The following is a 21,510-nucleotide window of genomic DNA, read 5'->3' as shown; positions in this document are numbered from 1 at the left end:
AGCAAACATGGCCGTCAGTTGGAGTACTGCACAATCATAGTGTTATCTCCCATCTCTCAGAAATTTACAGCTTGGATGACTTCAGTGAAAGATGGTATCTTAAGCTCAACAGCTAGTAACAAACTTTTTTTCTATTAATCTGCTCTCATTACTTTTTGAATTAAAGAAAACACTCCAAATTCTGTAACAGTATGTTCCAAAGTTAAATGAGAATATTCTTATGTAAAAGGACCTCTTTCTTTTGAACATGTTTCCTGTTAATGCGTGCATGAAGGTAACTGAAATTATGGAAAGCCATTCTTGCTGTTTGTCTACTCATTTTCATACTACATCTATTCACAGCTTTCATATTTCAGATTGAGAGCCTCCCTATGCCCTAACCATGCCACTGCTTCGCTCCTTCTTAGCACTGTTCCCTGTACTTCTCTCGTTCTTCTCCATCACTTGTAAACAACGGGATTAGAACTGCATACAACATTCAGGTACTCCGTATTGCAGGAAATGCCTGCTCAGTGCTAATAGCTAATTCAGTGATGTAAGACGGATGGCTCTTCCAAGGTGCACCACTTCGGCATTTATCTACACTCCATACCATTTTTTCATCATTCAATGTTATGGGAAGTTGAGGTGCTACTCTAGCCTTGTGCTTACATGCTTAACTCAGTTTTCCTCAGTGCGTTCCACGTTAGAGCTTGACAAACAAATCTGTTAGTATTTACACATACAAAGTTACTGTACAGTCTCAATCAAGACGTCACACTTAGTGGCTGTAAACTGTTTTAACATATTTGAGGAACATGTAGTACTGCATTATCCCAGTCACAAGAAAAATGTATGTTAAAATGAAGGTATTTTAAAAACACACAAATCTTTTTGTTAAGAAATGAAAAGGGAAAGGATAGCTTAGTTTCTTTCTACTCATCAGCTCGAAGACCCATCCACAAAGCCCATCCCTTCTGTGAGAACAGCAAAATACAGCTCCTCTAACTCCTCCTGTGATCAAAACTATGAAGAGCAGACTGTTTCAAAATAAGCATAAATAAGTAGCAGAATGAACTACTTAGAGTTGATGGGTCTCTTCTCAGGACAAGTAACAAAGCTGGTCATGAAGGCATCTTAATATTAAAGTTGTACTCTGACATAGCAAGTGACCTGGACAGACTTCCCTTAAAGATGAAAATGAAACTAAAAGTACCTTCTCCTAAAGAACTAAACACCTAATTCGGTATTTTAAGATGCACTCTGTCAAATAGGGAGCATCAAAGCTTCAGAGTTCTGAAGGTGAACTGGAATAGGCAGGAAATAAGGAGCAATTCTACAAACAAAAATGCAGTCATACCGAGCATCACTTTCTACAGCTATGTAAGCAGTCATGACAAGTGACATGCTGCATCAGGGAGAAAAAGCTGGGAGGCTTTGTTCACACAGTGAAGAGCTGAGCTCCATCACAGACACCTGTCCGCCATGTACAAGAGGAGGACAAAATGTGACTGCGTTTCTCTTGGCAAGCTTTTAAATTGTCCTTAGAAAAAAAATTAAGTAAGTAAAAGACGACAAGCGAGACAACTCTACAGAACATCTGCAGTACTGCCAAAAGAAAGGATATATTGTATTTTTAAATTGAAGAATTGAAATGTATACAATACATTAAAACTTTTCATTTTGAGATTTTTTTTTTGTTTGTGCCAAAGAGTTTACATTTCTGTTGATGGCCATTTGAGCAGCAGAGCAGCTCTAGTTCAAGACGACTTTACGAGGCACCCAACATGTTGCTGTAAGCGTTATTTCCCACTGTAAATGCTTAGACTTGTTTAACCTTAGTAACTGGAATCTACACAGTCTTTAAGAAGTAAACAATCTTCTGATATAACGGCTTGCAGTCTCACCCACTGAAAGAAAACTTAATTAAATTTGATTTAAGTGCAGACCTCACTCTTCATGATGGCTGGGCAAAGCAAAAGCGAGACCAAAATATCCTTTATGTCATTAAAAGAAAAAAAAAGTAGTCTTCAATTTTTTCTGACCTTCATTCCTTTTCTTCATCGTTACTACAAACAGATGTGAAAGCTTATTAAAATTCTGTGGGGTTTTTTTGTTAGTTTAGGAATAAAGAGAAATAAAGATAACACACGAGAGGTAAATGCTGTTATACAAACACAAGTGTGATTACCAGTCTGCTCACCATACAGCAGACAACATTTGGAAAAAGTTAGTTATTGGCCTTAACTATTTTAATGCCTGAATCAATGCCATGCGTAATTTCTGAATTCTATTACCTCCATAAAAGGCTGTTTGAAGTTCTGAAGGCAAAGGCCTTGGAGTTTGAGGAGAGCAAACCACTTGCCTTTAGTTCTGGAAGTTAACCTATTGTTTTTTTTGAACACTCTTCTCCTCAGCTGAAAGTTTTATCTTCATTAAAGCCGACACAACATCATTTAACTAACTCATCCACCCACTCAAGTTTTCTTGCACTATGCTCATCATTGCAACAATTACTGAACAAGTCATCTGATGACTTGTCCAAACAAGTGTTCTAGGTAACTTGGAAATATTTTCCAAAATTCATACAACCATAAGTTTATTTTATCCGTTGTGTAACACTGTGAGTTTCACGGGTCTGAAAGACATACCTGAGAAATACTTGGAGAACTGTCTTTAGAAAACATTAAATCTAATGTTACTAGATGGCAGCTACCCTGGTATTATAGGTTCTGCTTCAGTAATTTCTGAATTATTTAATATGCTCATGCCTTCTTACATTTGCTTGAAAAGTTCCTTCACCATAATTTTCCATTCCCAACTTAATATTGAAATTGGATTTAGAATATCAGAAAATCCTTCCAGACAGAAGTTACTGAACACAGTTTTCTGAATGTTTTTTTTAAATCATTGCTAAAATATATAAAAAAAAAACTCCCCACCCACAGCCTGATATGTAGATTTTTTTCTACATTTGCCAGAAACAATGGGTGGTGGGGTCAAAAAACAGAAACCGTGAAATCCTAAATCAATTTCAAGCTTACAAAACAGAAACTATCTTACTATATTATTACATAATAGTTATGTAATTAATATATTAGTATATATCATATATATTACTATATCACTGTAACAACCTATAGTTGTAATGGCAATACCTATTAATGCCACTAGTTGTAGTGTTATCACAGACACTGATGTTGCTATTGCTTACAAATATAAAGCAAGAAAGAATACAAAATACCTGGTGAACCTGAATTTCCACTTTCAGAGCCTCCTGTAGAGTCTGCAGCTCCATTCTCTACCTTCTCCACTTTCTCTAGATATGTCTGCTGATTCCAGTGCCTTTAGTTCCTGGTTTCCTCTCCTCACCAGTGCTATAAAAAAAATAAGAAAGAAGTTGTTTTGCTTTAGGTAGGAAAAGACAGAAGTTAACTTGAAAAATGGGGAAAAAAAACCAAACAAAACAGAACAGGAATGCTGTGAACTGTATTAAACTACAGCTTCCTACCCTAAACACGTGGAATCTTCCAAACACAAGAAATTTAACTAAGAGCTGCCTTCCTTAGTGTAGTTTAGCCAGATGCACCGCTTCTCACATACCCCAAAAGTTGACATCCTTGTCCTTTATCTCATTTTGCAGGAAACTATTTCCTTCCAATATTTCATTGCAGTTACATATTAAATTAGAAAACTACTAAGAATGTTTCGAAAGTAAATAAAAGATCTGCACAGACAAGAAAATATTCTTAAGACAATAAATTTGCAACCCAAATGACAATAAATTGTTACACTACGTACAGCATTAACATACTTCCACCATACTTTAGAGCTGCGTAGATGGGAGGGTCTGCATGCTATCTGACACAACAACATAACACGTTAATAAGGCAGTGCCTAAAGTTTGTGCTGAGTTAGTCACCTTCTGTTTTGAAGGAATAGAAGATATAAAACACAATATATTGAAAAACATTAAGTATTAAATCCTCTGCTGTTTCTAGATGGAATTCCAGTAAATAAAAGTTTAGCATCTTTATTTGTACTTCAAAAAAAAAATGAGTCCCCCAACCTCTGAGATGGAAGAACGCTATAATCGGTATTTCCAAAAGCCTTCAAAGCTGGACAGGAGATTTTTGTCCAGAAATACGTTTAAAGCATCAGATTCTGAAGCAGGATCAAGATCCCCATCTTTATCCAACACGCTCTCAAAATGCAATGAAACTTGCCTAAAAACTGGACTAAAAATGCCTGCGTTGAGATTTATTTATACACATAAGCATAAAATGCATCAGAAAATATTACATAGCAATTTTTCCATCCAGACATCACACATGAAAGAACTGTTGGAGTGTTCAAGTAGTTCTACATTTTTATCTTTGGAGAACTGTTCACAATTAACACACAGGTATTGTCAGCTCAGATCTTCATAATGGGACTTGAAACTGTCAAAAATCTACTGACAACTTAGATTAGGCACTTAGACAATGAAGGGACAGCAATTCTTTAAGTTAAGAATTTTCTTTTGATGTTGCCCATGCACACACAACACTGAAGTGTCGGGAGAGTTCGAGTTCCTGAAAATAAAGCTGGAGGTTTTTTCCTGTTTGGTTGGTTTTTAAGCCAGACTTGTTTCTCTTCGCAAACAGCACCGCATTATTAAGGGAGAAGACTATCAAGGGTTTTATAAAAGCACGGTATTCCAACTCATTCTTTTTCGACACCATTTGCTGGTACCTTAAATTTACTTATTTAAATAACAAAGGCCTGATCAGACTTTCTAGACAACACTTGGAATGACCTTCTGCAAGGGTCTCTCCTACATGTGGCCCAGAAGAGCTAGAACAGCTGCTTTTGCAGCACCACTCTCCATAAAACTGTAATTTGTACCAAGGGATACATGCAAACTACATATAGTTCCCTGTTCTATTACCACAGACCTTAATGAGAAAACAGAATCCTGGATTAGTACCTCCAGTCACAGGCAAGAACTACAGCACGCATTAAGTCCCCATCACTGCAGTTTCAAAAGAAGCTATGCTTCAGAAAACCACGTGGGAGAGAGACTAATGAAAGCTGGAGCCCACTGCTGAGGCAAAAAGTACTTCATAAGCCCTGGAAATTCCATTTTGAGGTAAAGATTCAGGCAGGCATGAACAAAGTCTCTCTCAGTGTGTCTCCCATGCACGAGACAGCACTCGTAATAAACAGAGAGTATCATTCTACAGCTACATGCTAACTTTAAAGCAAAATGCAAAACAGGAAAAAGCCATCTCAGAGAACATCAGAATTGTACATTATTTCAGCACACACTTGTATAGCCCAGTACTACACAGTACTTCCTCCACAACACACAAAGCCTGAGCAACCACCACTGATTCATAAAAAATAATGAAACTTCATTTCAAAGACACCTTCATCAGCTGGAAAGATTTCTCACAACTAATTTTTAAGTTTGAGCAAAAAGCAGCAGTGCTTTGCAGAAGCAGGAGGCTGTTCAGCCTATCCATGTTTACACAGCTGAAGCCAGGAAAAGGTGTAATTCACTGCAGTACTGAGGGACGATCAAAAACCAAAGCAATGCCAGTAAAACATCCATTGCTGACTAGCTCCATCCCCATTTTTTTTTGTTACAATTTCAGATTTTTCTTTTATTTTCATGTTGAAAGTTAACAGATTTTAAGATTCCTTAGCCACAAAATTTTTTAAGCGTATATAAACTGGAAATACTTGTCACGCTACAAAAAAATATCTGTGGAACTCCAATAAATATGATTGAAGTATCTAAAACAAGGCAAGAGAAAAAAAGAGATACATGACTTTTTTTTCCTAATTAAAGTTTTTGGTGTTGTTTTTTTAAAAAAAACTGTTGGCTCTCTGTGTACTTCCCAGAGAAGTTGTGGATGTCCCCTCCCTGGAGGCGTTCAAGGCCAGGTTGGATGGGGCTCTGAGCAACCTGGTCCAGTGGGAGGTGTCCTTGCCCATAGCAGGGGGTTGGAACTACATGATCTCAAAGATCCCTTCCAACACAAACCATTCTATGACTCCTCTCCTCCAGTGCTCTCACGACAGCCTCAGAGCAACTTGTTTTGCAGTATCATTTACTTCCAGTTACCTTCTGCAGGCAAGGTTGCACAGAAGGACATATTAAGCATAGGGAACAACCTTCTCTCTTCAAAAACCAGGCGCTCCATATGGAAGGAGGAGAAACTAGAAACTAACAGTGCTCCATCAGCAAAGGCTGCACAGTAAGGAATGGTCTTGTGCCATCACCTTCTCTGCCAGCTGCTGCAGACGTCACCAGCAGCACCTCTGTCCTCTTTTGTAAAAAAGGCCCAGGATTGGCAGTTACTGGAACTGTGTTAAATCACAGATAAGATACCACATATTTGGCATGGCATCCAAGCTGAGGCACACATCATCATCACTTTAAATAGGAGGAAAAAGGCAAAGGGTAATAAAGAATTTATTAGGAGGTTCTGAAGCATCCTGAGCATCCAAACCATTACAGGTGGGAGGGAGTGTGGAGAACACTTTAAATAAGATATAAGATGATCACTTTTAAAATCTGGTCAAGTTGCCAATTTATAAAAATGAAGTGTATGTGGTTGTATAAAGCACTTAGAACACACACTTGTAGCCTTCCTTTAACAACCAAGTTACCCCTGGCTGAAATGCCCCTGAAGCATCTAAACACTTCGTCAGTACTAATTAAAGAAAAAAAAGTGATCATTCTTTATACCTGACAAATCCTCGATTACTTTTTTTCTGTTTTATGTAGAATAACATCTAGAGGGCACCTGGCCAACTATTACCTGTATTTCTTCCAAAAGTAGGTGCAGAACTACCTAGACAAGTGATCACACATTTCTAAGTGCAAAAATCCTCAGTATCCTTCAGCTTTTATTCCTTCAGACTCAGCTTCCAGGGGAGATGTAATAGCTCATGACCAGTGGCATTATGAACTACCTACAATCACCTTTCAGAAAGTATAAAACTATCCCTGGATTAATCATAAAATGTATTCCATTTTCCACTTTACTCTTCTAATGGCAAAATTATTATTTTAATTAAAATTCTTGTCGGTGATTGAAATTGCATGGACTGGTTGGTCTGCAAACAGCCTTCATCCCATTCATTTCTAAAACATGCAAATGCTTCGCTAGTGCTAGAAACAGGGACTTCCAAAGGGAAAAACAGAGGACTGAGGAGCACTTGCATCTCTTACACGTCCAGACATACTTTCAAGTCACAACCAGGAAGAACACTGACAGCAAGACATAAATTTGACGCTCCTTGGATTAATTTCAACTTTGGAGACAGCAGTCCTCCAGTCAGTTTCTTGCTGGCACGCATTTGTCATAAATAATCCTGTATTTCTGATGTGATCGCCTCAATTTCATACAGATAAAGTGCCACAATTCACCTCAGTTAAAGCAGCGTGGAGGTTGCATGTTTATACAAAAACATTCTGAAAGTGAATGAATCTGAGTCATGTAAAGTGTACCAGCAATTCTCTATTATTATCTCAATTAAAAAAAAAAAATACAATCCACTGCAATTCCTTAAATATCATCAAGATACTTAAACTATGGCTACTTTGGAAAGTATAACGAAGACACAGTTTATGTGGCTTATTATACATGTGCACAAGGAAAAATATAAAAAACACGCACAAAAGCTATTAATTACTGATCTGCAAATGGAGGGATGCTGAATAATTTAAGATTTTAAGCAAAAGTCTTTCTCCACTCAAAATCCCTTCAGATAAACTTATTTTTCACATTACACAGAAAAAAATATATTTTTGGATAGCTAAAGTTAAACATCTATTGTACTTAGAGACTCTCAGGTCCAAATCTCAGCCCTGCAGTGAATTTATTTATAGGACTGAGACTTCCATCAGTAACATTTACTTTTTAAGATTTAATTTCTGAATATAAGAACAGATAGGATTTCAGTTTCAGTAAGCATCAAACTTTTCCAGGAATGGATGCCAGCTCTTCATATCAGCTATTCTTTGGTAAACCATCCCAGCTCAGGAAAGTACTTACCAGTGTTGAGGAAGTTATTCCCTTCAGCCTTCTACCCCCTCCTACAAAAGAGGAAAAAAAAAAAAGAAAAAAAAAAGATATGACCAACATGTAAACCTCAGTTTGAAACTGAAAAAGCAAATTCAAAGATTTGGAAAATCTGGGGTCTTCTGGGGTTCTTCTGTTTGTTTTTATTGATGCAGAAAATAAGTATAAAATAACTCTCGGAAAGACAATTTCTTTTCCGTAGTGGGGAAAGCCAAGGAGACCTCTGGTTCTAATAAGGATTAGAATATGACTGATCGCTATCATCAGGGAAATTAGAGATTACAGGTACAAGTTTTCCTAGTCCTGTGCAAGGTCTGCTTGCCTCCCCTGAGGGAAACAACTCTTCTCCATCACTGGAAGATCCGAGCCACAAGCCCTGCCAGCTGTCACAGCTCACTGCAATAAGGTCGCCCACGTTAGGCACGTGCCCACCTCCTGCTCCAGGTTCCAGCAGCACAAATAGGGCAAACCAGGTGGTGAGACAGCACAGCCACCAGAGCTCAACACCCAGAGCACGAGTGTAAACCAAAATCAACGTCAGTTCAAGCTAACGTGCTGGGTCATGAACTGCAGAGGCTGTGAAGACGCACTACCCGATACATGGCCTGTGGATGAGAAGAACACTTAGCAGCACAGAAAGGTTGGGTACTACTTAAATCATCTTCATATGAATCATAAAAACTTGAGTCAGAGTCTTAAGAAGACAGTTAAAATATAAACGATAACTCATTTGCTCAATTTCTTTGCCTGATGCTAAAAAAAAGCCTTCCAAAATACTCCAGTTTTCTAGTAAAATACTAGAATATCAGTCTATTTTAAGCTCTGACTCCACAGTCAGCAAGACCTCTACAGCAAGGTTTCCATCCGCACACATCTCCACAGTGCTGGGTTGAAGCCCCAGCCACGCAAAAAGGAACAGCCACAGCCCATGCTCTGAAAATACAAAACCTTCTAATTCTGCCCTTGTGCAAGTACTGAGTTTTTCCTGGCACCTCTGCTTCATTTAGCAGAGAAGTTTAGCTTAAAGAATAAAGTATCTGTTGAATAACGTCATTCTGAATTTTCAGTTTGCATGGGTTTCTCAGTAAACATCTACAGCAAATCAAAAGTGAGTTTCCTCATAAGCAGTGCACTAATGGGAGCTGTATAAAAACTTATGCTGATACAGGAGAGTCTTCCTAAACAGGGAGACAGAGAAATGAAGAGCAAATATGCCTGCTGCTAACTCCAAGCGTCTTGAACAGGCTCACACTTTCCATTGCTCTTCATATTTTTATAGCATCCTATGCGCTGGCCCTTACAATAACCTGTTAAGTGGTTCAATTTCTATCACCTCCCACATAGAGACAATCGCTTCTCAGTTGTGAGGTAGGATGTTACCTTCTTTGGTTTTGATCCTAGGTCATCAATAACATAAATATCTCCTTCTCTGCATGGTAGCTGAACTCCTAGAAGTCCTAAATTGAAAAACTCTATCATCCATGCTAGTTAAACTATTTTCTTCTTAAAAGGAAGAACAAGAAAAAAGGCAAATATATCAGACAACCCCCCCAAATTTCTCACATTTGCCTGTCTGATACAAACAATCCCCAGATAATTAATTTAGTAATTTTTAAGGCAGCAGATGTAGTGATAATGCCACTTTTGTCTAGTCAAAAGGGATAGCAAGTAGAGATGAAAACATGGTCAAGACAGATGATCTCTACAGGGCATCATTATCTACCCTGAAGGCGCAACTTTCTTTAGCAATAGTAAGCACTGAGCATAACCTTTAATTTCCTCTTAATAAATACATTCATGTATCCTTAAGTTTGCCACACGGCTCAGGAAGGCTCTAACTCAATACAACTGATGGCTATTGCACAAAGAGATTCCAGCCCTCAGGGGACAGAGCTTCCATAGCTAACAGACTTCCACTTGGCAATAGAGAGCCTAAGTAGCAATACCAGAGGTGTCAGCGCAGCTTGCGCGTTCTTAATAGCAGTCAGTGCTTTGAAATGAAGGACCTGTCAGTCCAATGGCTTATTTCAAAAGTAGAATTCAGCTGTGCTTCACAAAGCCCTAATGAATCAGTGGAGCATGACAATTCAAAACCCAAAATCAAAAACTTGCCAGAAAACAGTTTGTGACCAACTAAATCTGTATAGCCTCGGTTCTCAACAAGTCTATCTGCAGCTACTGGAAGCCACCCAGAAGAGCATTAATGGAAAAGGTACCAGATAGAATCTGCTTCTATTGAGCAAATTAGATTGTTTCTCATTCTCAGCAAGACGACATACACAAGCTTGCACCATCTCTTAACTCTCACTACAAAACACACTAGAGAATTAAAATTAAACCACTCGCAATCACACGTATTAATAAAGAAGAGGGGTTTTTAGCTGTTACTTTAATTAAAAACCTGCACCCAACTGGTCCAAGTATCTTAATAAAAAGTAGCAAGTCACATTTTTAAGTAAGTCAACCAGATTTTCAAGACTTGATTGCATATGACCCTCAGCAATCTGAGATACCTACAAGCCTGGCCCTGCTCTGATCTACAGGGTAGAACCAGGTAACCCCCAAGATCCCTTCCAACCTGAATTACCCTGAGTTTGTAGTCTAATACAAGAAAGATGCATTAATTTCCTAACTCCTTTTCCTACACGATGGCTCTCTATTTTTACACTCCAGTATGATTTCCAGAAAATGCTTCACTTGTAGCCAAACAAATTTTGATACGCATCTATACACACACTTGAAGTAATAAAAAGATTAAAATAAAGGCTTTTAACCTTTTCAACATTTCTAGACAATGCATGTAAGAGAAAATACACTGCTATTACCAAAACAATCATATTCTGCAGATCAACTTTAATCTGTTTGAAACCTGAGAATACAGAGAGAAGTTAAAGCACAAAACTCCTGTGTTCAAGGCTTGGTAGCCCCTGAGGATTTCAGAAGAACTACACATGATGGTTAAATGTGTTTGCAAACAGCACCGGCAGATTTAAGAATACCTAACTGCTAAGTATCCGTACACTGAAATGTTTGGTCACATCAGTAAGATACTGTGGTCTTGAAGTTATACAATAATGATTATGCTACTGTAACAAGAGACTCATTTGGGAAAAAGAAGTGAGAAATTAACAAATACTTTTAGCCCTTTCCAGTTAGTACCTTCCCTAACTCTGAAAGCTAGCACAGGGTACTGTTATACCATGGATACATAAAGTTCCTGATTAAAGCTACATACCACACTGATATTTAATCCTCTAACTTCTTTTTCCTTGCCAACAGGACTTCTGACTCGTTTAAAGCACAGGATGGACTCTGATGAAAAAGGACTGGTTGCTGTGCAAAGGAAATTGTGACATCCTCTCACGATTCAGAGCATTTCTTCATAATATTAAGCTTAAATCCTCCCCACCCCTCCCAAAAAAATACACTGCATAGAAGATGTTTCATCTTCTCTGACCCTCCTCTGTCTTTAGATGCAAACTCTTTCAAGCAACTGTATTTTTTTTTCCTTTATTTGAAAGGCGCCCCATATAGAGAGAATGCTATCAGTACATACTGGGACAACAAGTCATAAATGTTACTTCACAGTGATTTTCAAGTTAAAAACAGGAAAACTTCGTATTCCTTAAGAGGATAGGATTTCTATAGCCTCAAGGAAAAGACAGACCAACCACAGCACAGATGGAGTAGACGAGATATTTTAAATGACTTAATAACCAAGTGTTCACATTTCAAATATCCCATTAGTTACACAGGTGCTGCCACTTCCATGACAAAAAACACACCTCCTGCCTCAGCAGCCAGGCAGGCAGGTGGCACAGAGGCCACAAGCTCCAGCCCTAAATCAGAGCTCCCTGTCCATACCATGGAACTGGCACAACTTTAAGACACTAAAAGCCTATTTTGTTGGGGGATAGATAGACTCACTTCCTCCAAAACAGTTTAGAAAACCATCAACTGGAGGAGATCCATAAGCTACGTGGCTTTGCAACGTTTAACCCACACATGAATACATAACACCCTCTCCTTTGAAAACTCTTGGTGCATTTCTCAGATCAGAGATGCATATCCTAAAGCCACATGAAAGAGAACAAAGTTAGCATAAATTCATTCATTGAGGATTAACCATTTAATCCACCTTGAAAATAAAACACTCAGCCTCCCAATTTTTGCTTACATCTACACTCCCCCTTTACAGGTAAAATGTTGCCATCTAAAAAACAAAACAAAAGCAAAAGCATTGAATTTCCAGCTGTAGTACATCCTTCCATAGGACAAATAAGGCATCCATGATTTTAAGGAAAAAAAAAAAGTATATAAAACGAAACTAGAGAATTTCAGAAAGTCCACCTGACCTACGACTATAGGTAAGCATGGTAAAAGTTCATCCTGAACAGCTACCAAGGGCCCCATGTATTTCCCATATAACCCTTCCTAACGTTCAAGAAGTGATCATGAGTACAATTCTTGTTTTTGTGCCCACGGCAATACTACCAAGAACATGAAGCCTCCCTCTGCTCAGTGAATCACTGCTTTCAGCTGAACACAAAACCACCTTCAGTGCAGCATGGCTGAATTCCTGCTCGTGTAAAGTTGCATTACCCCAACCTGTACGTTGGTGAACTTCTTTGGTGTTTAGCAGGCATCGTTTATCCACACACACATCAAAAGGAAGCCCCACTTCTAATGAAGGCTAAATTTCTGGATATTAGCAGTGCAAAACCAAAGCTTTCATTGATGAAGCCAGTAGATACAGAATTGTATTTTATTTTCCCAAAAATTATGATTCAAATCCTAAGGATGACTTTAGGGTCAGATTTTAGACATTTTTACTGCATTCTATGACATCCCATGAAGTTCCTGGAATCGGGCATTTTTGCTCATTTTAAATACAGTTTATCAATTAAACTGTTGCCAAGCTTAAAATAACTGACATTTTTTTGCAGTCTTAGAACTTGAATTTTTTTTTTAAAAAAAACTTTCAAAACATCTACAAGTATCCACCTTTTTCCCCTTCAGGTGTATGGTAGGTAAATCCACAACAGAAGCCCAGTGTCCAAACGTAAAACGCACAGCCCAGTTTTGTTTCAATGCTTAAAAAGAATTCCAGAGGGGCCTTATTCAGAGTCATCTCGTTTGGCTGGTTTTTTAGATAATATGTCCAGAAAAATCAGTTCACTATCATCTGATTTTCTCAAGGTGCATTGTAAATTTCTCATTCCCATGGTGGAGAGGTTTCTGACTGCCTTTTATAGTCCCACCACTCTGGGCTACTTGGGAAAAGGATATAGGTGAAGGAATCACAGAGAGGAGAGAAAACTATTATCTTGGAAGAACAGCGTTTGATACCGGTTAAACACTAAGGAAATCCAAGTAATTGCTTTAACAACTGAAGACACGGCGAGGAGAAAAAAATAAGAAAACTCTGCTTCAGTTCTCACTGTAGTATTTTTCTCTCCAATTCCATTAAGAACAGAGGGATCTCCAACTTCCTGTTTTATTCACTGAAACATGACAGAAAAATTTCATACTGAGTGCCAGCCTTCTTCCTTTTCTAGCAACCCACTTTTATCTTGGAGAGAACCGGCTTGCGGGAATTACACATTAGTGAGGCAGAAGAGTTTTGGGAGAGGTCCAGAGTACAACGGGAGCCGATCCGAGGAGCGCTTGCAGGGCTGTGGGCAGGAAACAAACCTGGCAGCATCTCGGCTACCGCTGGCAGCGCTGAGAGCTTCTCAGGGGGCAGCTGCGGGTGCTTGCAGCCCCTGCCTGGGCGAGCTGCTCCTTGAGTCCTGTTGGTCTCTTGGGGGTCATCAGGGGAAAAAAACAGCATCAAAAATAAGCAAATAAATAAATAAACGATCAGAAAAACAGCTAGCAGCTCAATCATGAAAAAGGGCCGTTCAAGGACTCCGGTCTGCCATTTCCACAGCACGCAGTGCTGTTAGCTTCATCTGCCACCAGGGGGAAATGCCAAACAAGTGAAAAAAGTTAGAGCAGAATAATAATGATGAGGAATAAAATTGGAGAGGAAAAAAAAAGCAAAAAAGTCAAGAAGAAGCAATAATCCTCCCTCTACCCTCTTCCCCCCTCACACTACACATTTCAGCAGTTTGGGGAGGAAAAGGCTCTGCCCAACAGCAGAGCTTTTAGGGAAGTAGCAGTGAAAGTGCTAAAACATTAAACAAGCATTAACCAGAAGCACCAGCAAGCAACAACTAACTCTCAGTTTCAGTGTCAGCACTGTGACTGCAAATCAATTAAAATTTTCTTAGAGCTGGCATTCTAATGAAGAGCAAAGTTTCAAGATTACGAAACTTAGAGAACAGAGATAAAAGAACATGAATTTTTAAAGGACCATCCAACAAGAACGTGTGAATTAATTTATTTAAAGTGAATACATATTTTATAGAAAAAAATCACTCTGCTTTTCAGAAGACTTATTGCATTTATACAGAATCCCGAGAGCCTGGACTTTTTTTGTTGCCATCGAAGAGATTTCAGAACAGCAGGGGTCCCATTAGACACCCTGTTTTTCTTCTACCTTATAAATACCACCCGTACACCATTTCCATGGTTACAAAGTATAGCGAAAACTACTTACAGGGGATATCAGTTATGGGAATAAATCAGTATTAAGCATATTTTGATAAACGGCAACTTGCGTGCGACAGGAAACAGGCAATTATACATGGCATTTTAAAATTAAGGAGCATCAAACCGAAATGGGAAAACGTGCTCAACAAAGAAGTTTAGCACACATTTACAGGGTAAGAAAGAGACGAGCTCTGCTATCACAAGGATTTGGAGTTTAAAGCATCACAGGGTGAGAATCACAAGGAGCAACAGGGAGACTCTCAGCAGCAGATTGATGGAGATTAGCTACACAAGCTTCTACTGATGTTACCCTACCACAAATATCAGACAGAAGCTAGGTACATAAGCTTTAAGAAGCAAACAGTCAAAATTCAGATGCATTGTGATTAGCGATTATATGGCAGGGTACCTCACAGCAACAGATAATCTCTTACACTTCCATATTTATAGAACGGTTTCAAAATCAGATACTGTACTTTCAGTAAAGCTCCTCTCAGTGTGCCCCTGAAGCCTGCTAAAAGACTTATTCTTCAAGGATGCATGAAGAAAGATTAAACCTCTTGATGTATACTGTTAGTCTAAGTAAATCCCAGTCCTACTTAGAGTTTATGGGCCGTCCTTCAGTTTCTCCACTTTCATTTCACTTACGCTGCAGCTGGCACACTCCCCCATGCAGCTGACCTATCTGCCCTGCTCTCCCTCCTTCACACTGCTCCAGCTGCAAAATCCCTCCTTTCTGATGGCAGGGAGGCTGTCACACTGCAGGAAGCAAAACGCGTCACTGACTGGCAAGGGGCAGAAATGAGTCCACCTTCTTCCTTCCTTCAGCAGCTGCAAGTCCTATCCTGTGCACACCAAGAAACCGCACCTTGTTGCTTTTGCTTTTGTTTTAAACTGCTGCAATCAGAAGTCATCTTTCACTTTCTCCAGCTTGTCACAAGTACGACTGGCAAGTTCACATTGATGATCCAGTGACACAAACCTGTTCTTTTCACTTTGAGCCCAGACGATCTACAGGATGACTCAGAAAAGAGGTATCTGAATCTTGCCATCATCACTATCATCACTAGAGCACTGAAGAGAACAATTCCTTCGTTGTTTATTTTCTGCTAACGTTGTGTAAAAGGGTCATTGAGAAAACAAATCATTTTAGATATATTTGCACGCAACCTGTAAAGTTTTTGCTGTGGGTCAACTTTCAAATCAATATGCTGGAACGAGTATATGTCCAGACATCCTGTCTGCCACAGTTCCTAAGAGAAGTTGACCTCTTCAATGTAACTGTTAGCTTATTTTTAGTGCATATACTGAAGCAATTTCACATACGTATAGAACAGCTGCATAAACTTGAAGTTTGCTCCTAGTGTACATTTGCCTTCTATATTTAATGACACCGTAAAGTACTTGAATACAGAAGCTCTTTTTCTCTTTTGTGGAACTTGTGTTTTAACAGGAAGCAAGGTAGCCCAAACTAAGAAGCCATACATGAATTCTTACCTTAAGCCACAGATCGCTCTGGATCTAGTATGTCACAGGCATCTGAATAATTATCACGAGACAATACGAAAATGATTTGTTAGTGAACAGATGTTCACATGACAAAATATCTGTTTGAGGGGACTGCTAACAGGGAACTGTTTGTTCCTTGTTCTCAAAGTCTGAAGACAGATCAAGATGAAAAAGGTAACGCTTCTCACCTTCTAGAAGAGTTGGTTTTTTTCTAGAAGGAATATCACAAATTCACTTTCACACAGTTCTCCACTAAAAGCCTCAGACTTCTGTTGGGCGCTCTGAGCTCTGTGAAAGGCAACGAGGACCCCCTGCTGTTATCAGAAAGTTCTGTTTTCCCTATTCCTGAATAAACACAACACCTGTTTTAAGCACAGCCAGCTAATATTTACAAAAACCCATTCTCATTCTGCATTTGATTTTGATGTGCTTTTTAATTCAGGCTCATTTTATTTCAGCAGCCATTCTTTCATTATAGCACGTTATCATGCTGATATTCCTGATGTCTGGAGCACAGAGACTCACTAAGGAAAGAACTAGCTTAAGATCCTCCCACAGCAAAAGAGATATGCTCTGTGTACATATTAAAGAAAGAAAATAAACAGTATTAAGCTTTTTGTAAGTTTCTGGTTTAGCGTACTGAGAAATTATTACCGAGCACTTAAAGACATCACCTTTCAGAAAACAAAGAGCAGCACGTCTTGTAAGCCTACATAAAAAGACAGTAAACAGAACCAGGCAAAACGTGCTTGTTTCTGACTCTAAGCTGAAGGGAATACGGAAAGCTCCTTTCTCTCCCCCTCCATCCCACGATGACAGCATGACGAGAAGGGCCCTTAGTGCGTTCTCGGAGCTGCTGCTGGTGCTCAGCACACAGGCTGTACGCACTCCCAGCGCAGCACAGCCACAGAACAAGCACTGCCTTCCTGCAGCCTCCGACACAGCTGTCACCGGGCCTACGGCCGCTGGGCCCGCACCGCTGCCTGCAGGCCCCGGGCTGCCCCTTCACCCTGCTTCCCTCCCAGGCTATTCCAGCATCAGCGCTTCTGTTCCGATTTCTGAAACTACAATGCCCACAGTGGAAATAAACAAACAAAACAGAGGGAATTAGCTGTTTACTGTGCGAGGATTGGCCCTCGCTCTTGCTCTTCACCACAGCTGCTTTCCTGCAGCTTGTGAGCCACCGATGGCTGCCGCCGTTTGATCCCTGAGCGCACCAGGACCGCCTGCCGGGCTGCCCTGTGGCTCCTGCAGCACACCTCTGTGGAGGGGAGAAATCCCCTCTGCCAGCTCCATTCCTGCCCGCCTCCCAGCACTCACGTTTCCCCATTCTCTAAAGATGCACAACACAGGCTTGGAGCTGGTTTAATACCCACAGATTTCTCTCTCGTCCAACACCAATTCCTCACCCTCCTGTTTATTTTCCTACAAAGCTATTAAATGAAAAGCGCAATTAAGTGGTGGCCCGAGTACCTCAAGTGTTCTCTTACAGAGAACTCAATTTCTCTGTCAGGTTAATCCCATCCTGACAACTACTTTAAGGCTTTTACTTCCCTTAATTCATCATTTTTCTTCTCCCAGGATTCCTTATCTATCTTTAGCTCGGCAAAGCCCAGGTTTGGGCGGAGGGAGTTTTTTCACCCAGGAAAGACTGAGATTAAAAAAAACAGTTTCCTAATATCTTTACCCTGAATGACGTTTTGGGTAAAGCACTGGATTCAACAGTCTCACAAGACTCGCACAAAGCCACGGAGGAAACACAGCAGCATAAGCCAAGGTACAGATCAAGCCTTACGATTCAGCTTCAACAGGTAACATCCTGGAGGTCAGAAAGACATTGGCATACAACAACAATGAACAACCTTCAGTACAACTAAAGAACACCGAGTCTTGTGTGTTTCTGTACTTACCACCATTTCATCTGAATACTGGAGGTTCAAACAAAAATGGTTTCACTACACTCTTTCTTCTCCCAGAAAAAAAACAAACAAACAAAACAAAGCAGACCAAAAAACCAACACACAACCACACAACAGCTTGTTCCTTCCAGGGAACAACCCACAGCAATAAAAAAAAAGTAACAAAAAAACAAAGATTTCCCAGGCAGTCCAGAGTACACACAACTTTTTTGCTTAATGTATGTAATTACTTGAACAGTGATTTACTCACTCAGTGCAACAGAAACCCTGAGCTCATAATTAAACAACATGCAACACAAAAACAGAAAAGCGAGAACAAGTTTATGTACCCATCTTGGGAAAACCTATTCTTTCTTCCCCCTTGGAAGTTTGTCAACTGACCTCAAAATCCAAGCTTCTCTTTCCTTCCTCCTGTACAATATACCAGTTCTGCATTGCAAAGTACGCTTTTTCCCTCCTCTTCCAAGAAACACCTGCCCTAGGAGGAAGGAGAGCATGAAGATATCACTCTCCACACCCTTTTTTCTGCCCTTTCTGTTGCAAGAAAAATATACATCCTTGTACCAGGCAGGAGGTGTCTAAGTTCCCAAAACAAACAGGGCATTTTTAAGAACGCTAAAACAAGAGGCAGTTAACGTGTTGGAAGTTGCTCCTAGTGAGTAATAGTCCCTACTGCCATTTTAACCTGCACTAAATGGCATATTTAAATATCATCTATTGGAGAAACATTAAGAATTCCAATTATTTCAGCCCTTTCTATTTTCTCTAGTTGCATTAAGAAGCACAAAATATCTGGTACTGGTTCTATGGGGGAAGTGGCTTGTATGTCATCCTTCCATACACACTTCAAGCTCCAGCCCTGGAAGAAGGCAGAATGCTAAGAAGTACTTTTTTTCCCCTTCCCCTTAAAGAGACTAGGATGGTGTTTTCAGTGAACAGACAAAAGGGCTGTGGCTCAGCACTAGCACGTGTTGCTAGTTTCAGAACCCAGTTCATTAGAACAGTCTCTGTTGAGATGCTTACAGCACTTCATCTTTCAAATAAAAACACTCTGTTAATAGTAATACCTGCCTTACAATAACAGAAGGATTAATTCCCCGTTCCATATGTTTTAGCAGTGTCTAAAGTTCATTAATACAACAAATAATGGTTTGCTGAGGCAGAAACCCAAGCAAGCTTCTGTTGCTTAGATTACAAAAACAACAGAAAAACATCACTGAAGTTTCCCATTCATAAACATCTAAAATAATGAGTTCTACTTTTCCAAAACTTGCATACAAGTTCTTACACAAGCAGGCAAGATACCAATCATTTTTATGAATTGAACTTTCTGCAGCTATTAGCTTCCCACTGCAGTCACACAGTACACTACAGACTGCTCAAATTCCACAGCAGATTAATACTAACCTACCAAAAAAAAACCAAAAACCATCTTCCTACAACTTGCCAAGCATTGCAAGTATGCATCCACACAACAGCACAAACTGCTACGAGCTTCTGACTATAATAATGTAAGATTGCAATTCAAATTACTAAATGCACAAATTGAAAGAAGCTGAGAGGGGGTTGACTCCTCCAACAATAATCTAATAAACCACTTTGATGTCTACAAATGTGTGCAGAGCTGTGGGATTGCGAGCAAGGCTGAAGGATGCAATTTTCCTGCAGCGGAGAAAGCGTTACAGCGTGGATGTCGCATCTGCATGTTCAAACACGAAGCATCAGTCATCTTGCCCTCCAGGCTAGCAGTCCTCTGGACACAAGTGTCTGTCTCAGCCCTTCTTCCAGCTTCTCAGACATGGTAAGAAAGGACACACATACTACACTGTCAGCCTAACTACAACATCCCCAGCCAATTCCTATAGCAGCAAGAGAAAAGTAAATTCACATTTAGAAACACAGTAATCAAAGAAGCGTTACTTTCCAGAAATATTTCTTCCCTGAAAATGTCTGCTCACACACTTCACAAAAAATGTGACTCCTTAATACAAAAATACCCCCCAGAAATCACACTGGGGTGGTTTAGCTAAACAAGGATTAAACCTATGAGATTTAAAACCAGCTATTCACCTGACAGCCAAACTGCTTTAAAACCAATAACATACCCTATTCGAGATCAGTGTCGAGTGAGTGAGAAGTTTTGGCTTTGAAATCAGAGTTTCAGAGAAAGCTACAAAAATCCTACTGAGAAAACCATAGGAGAGATAGGCAGTGGATTCTTGATGCTTATTCAAAAACTAAACTTACAGCTGGTCATAACAAAAACACAACAGACTGAGTTAAAAATACAAGACAAGGAGGAAAGAACTGAAAAAGAGATGCAGGGATGATGCTACCTACAGGAAGTAATGCAAGTCATAACACCAAGCTTACAAAGCAGCAGCCATTAAAACTATGGTGCACAGAAATCCCATCTCTAGAGAATGCTGTCTCCTAGGTGTTGATTGGAGAATATAGCAGGCTGAGACTTAATGATACAAAGCTCCTGGATATCCAACTTCAAAGCAAAGGAAAAGGGGCACTGCAATACATACATCTGGACCAGCGGAGAGTTCGTACAACACACGTTGCATCTAAAAGGGAAAGGTGAACCAATTTGTACACTTCACATCACCTTAAAGCAAAATCCATGAGGGTACCTTCTCCTCCTAAAGAATATACTAAAAGACTGAAAACAGAACACTGAACAGTCATACAGCAGGAGAGGTACTGTGGCAAGGATCGCACTAAGCCTGTGAGTATATTTGTGACTAATCTGGCAAAAGCAGAGGGTGAGGGCATTATGACAATTCCCATTACTGCACAAAGTTAGAATGAAAGAAAAACTTCAGAGTTATAGCAGATGTGATGGTACCAAATAATTTATTTTGTCATTTTATTATCCTGCATTGACAAGTACAAAGTAACAGAGGGAAAAAATAACCCTAGCTATAAATACACAAGGAGCCTTAACTATACTACTCAGGAGAAAGATCTTGAGATTGTTGCAAGCAAAGTTCAGCTCCCAGCAGCAGAAAGTCAGGAAAAAAAAATATCTCATCATTTAAGAGAAACACAGCTAAGAACAAAACAGGGAACAATTTGCTGTGATGCGTGCTATCTGTAGCTCTGGACACTCCACCTCAAAACGGAGTTACAGTGGCATGGAGAGCAACGACAACTGGAGAGCACATTGCTGAGTGGGACTGGCTCCCTCAACATCAACCAGCCCCACACACAGGAAATGTGGTAAAACTGCCTGGAGCTTGCTGCTGTGGAGCACTGGGAGCAACAAATATAAATGAGTCCAAAAAGCCATCAAGTTCACTTATAATTAGTTTGAAGTTGCTGTTCTCGGTGTAGCTGCCCAAACACAGTTTCCATCTCAGGCAGTGGCCGAACAAGTGTCTGTCACAAATTTACTCCGTTAATATTTCAGCAGCTGACAG

At 39.7% G+C, this 21,510-nt stretch overlaps 1 protein-coding gene across 8 annotated transcripts in view; it reads right to left on the bottom strand.

Annotated features, from left to right (window-relative positions):
* The window catches only part of PHF21A (PHD finger protein 21A), a 132,255-nt gene that overhangs the window by 86,507 nt on the left and 24,238 nt on the right, over window positions 1-21,510 (bottom strand). For all 8 annotated transcript variants that reach the window (XM_048949904.1, XM_048949909.1, XM_048949902.1 and 5 more), the window contains 2 exons: window positions 8,031-8,071; window positions 3,224-3,356 (listed from right to left, as the gene is read on the bottom strand). In XM_048949904.1, the coding sequence (XP_048805861.1) occupies window positions 3,224-3,277 (54 nt within the window). In that variant the 5' untranslated portion in view covers window positions 3,278-3,356; window positions 8,031-8,071. The remainder of the gene's footprint in view (window positions 1-3,223; window positions 3,357-8,030; window positions 8,072-21,510) is intronic.

Source organism: Lagopus muta, chromosome 6 (assembly GCF_023343835.1).
Source record: "Lagopus muta isolate bLagMut1 chromosome 6, bLagMut1 primary, whole genome shotgun sequence".
In the NCBI taxonomy this organism is placed as follows: domain Eukaryota; kingdom Metazoa; phylum Chordata; class Aves; order Galliformes; family Phasianidae; genus Lagopus; species Lagopus muta.
Note: the sequence above shows the minus strand (reverse complement) of the source record. Positions and strands in the feature narration are given on the sequence as shown.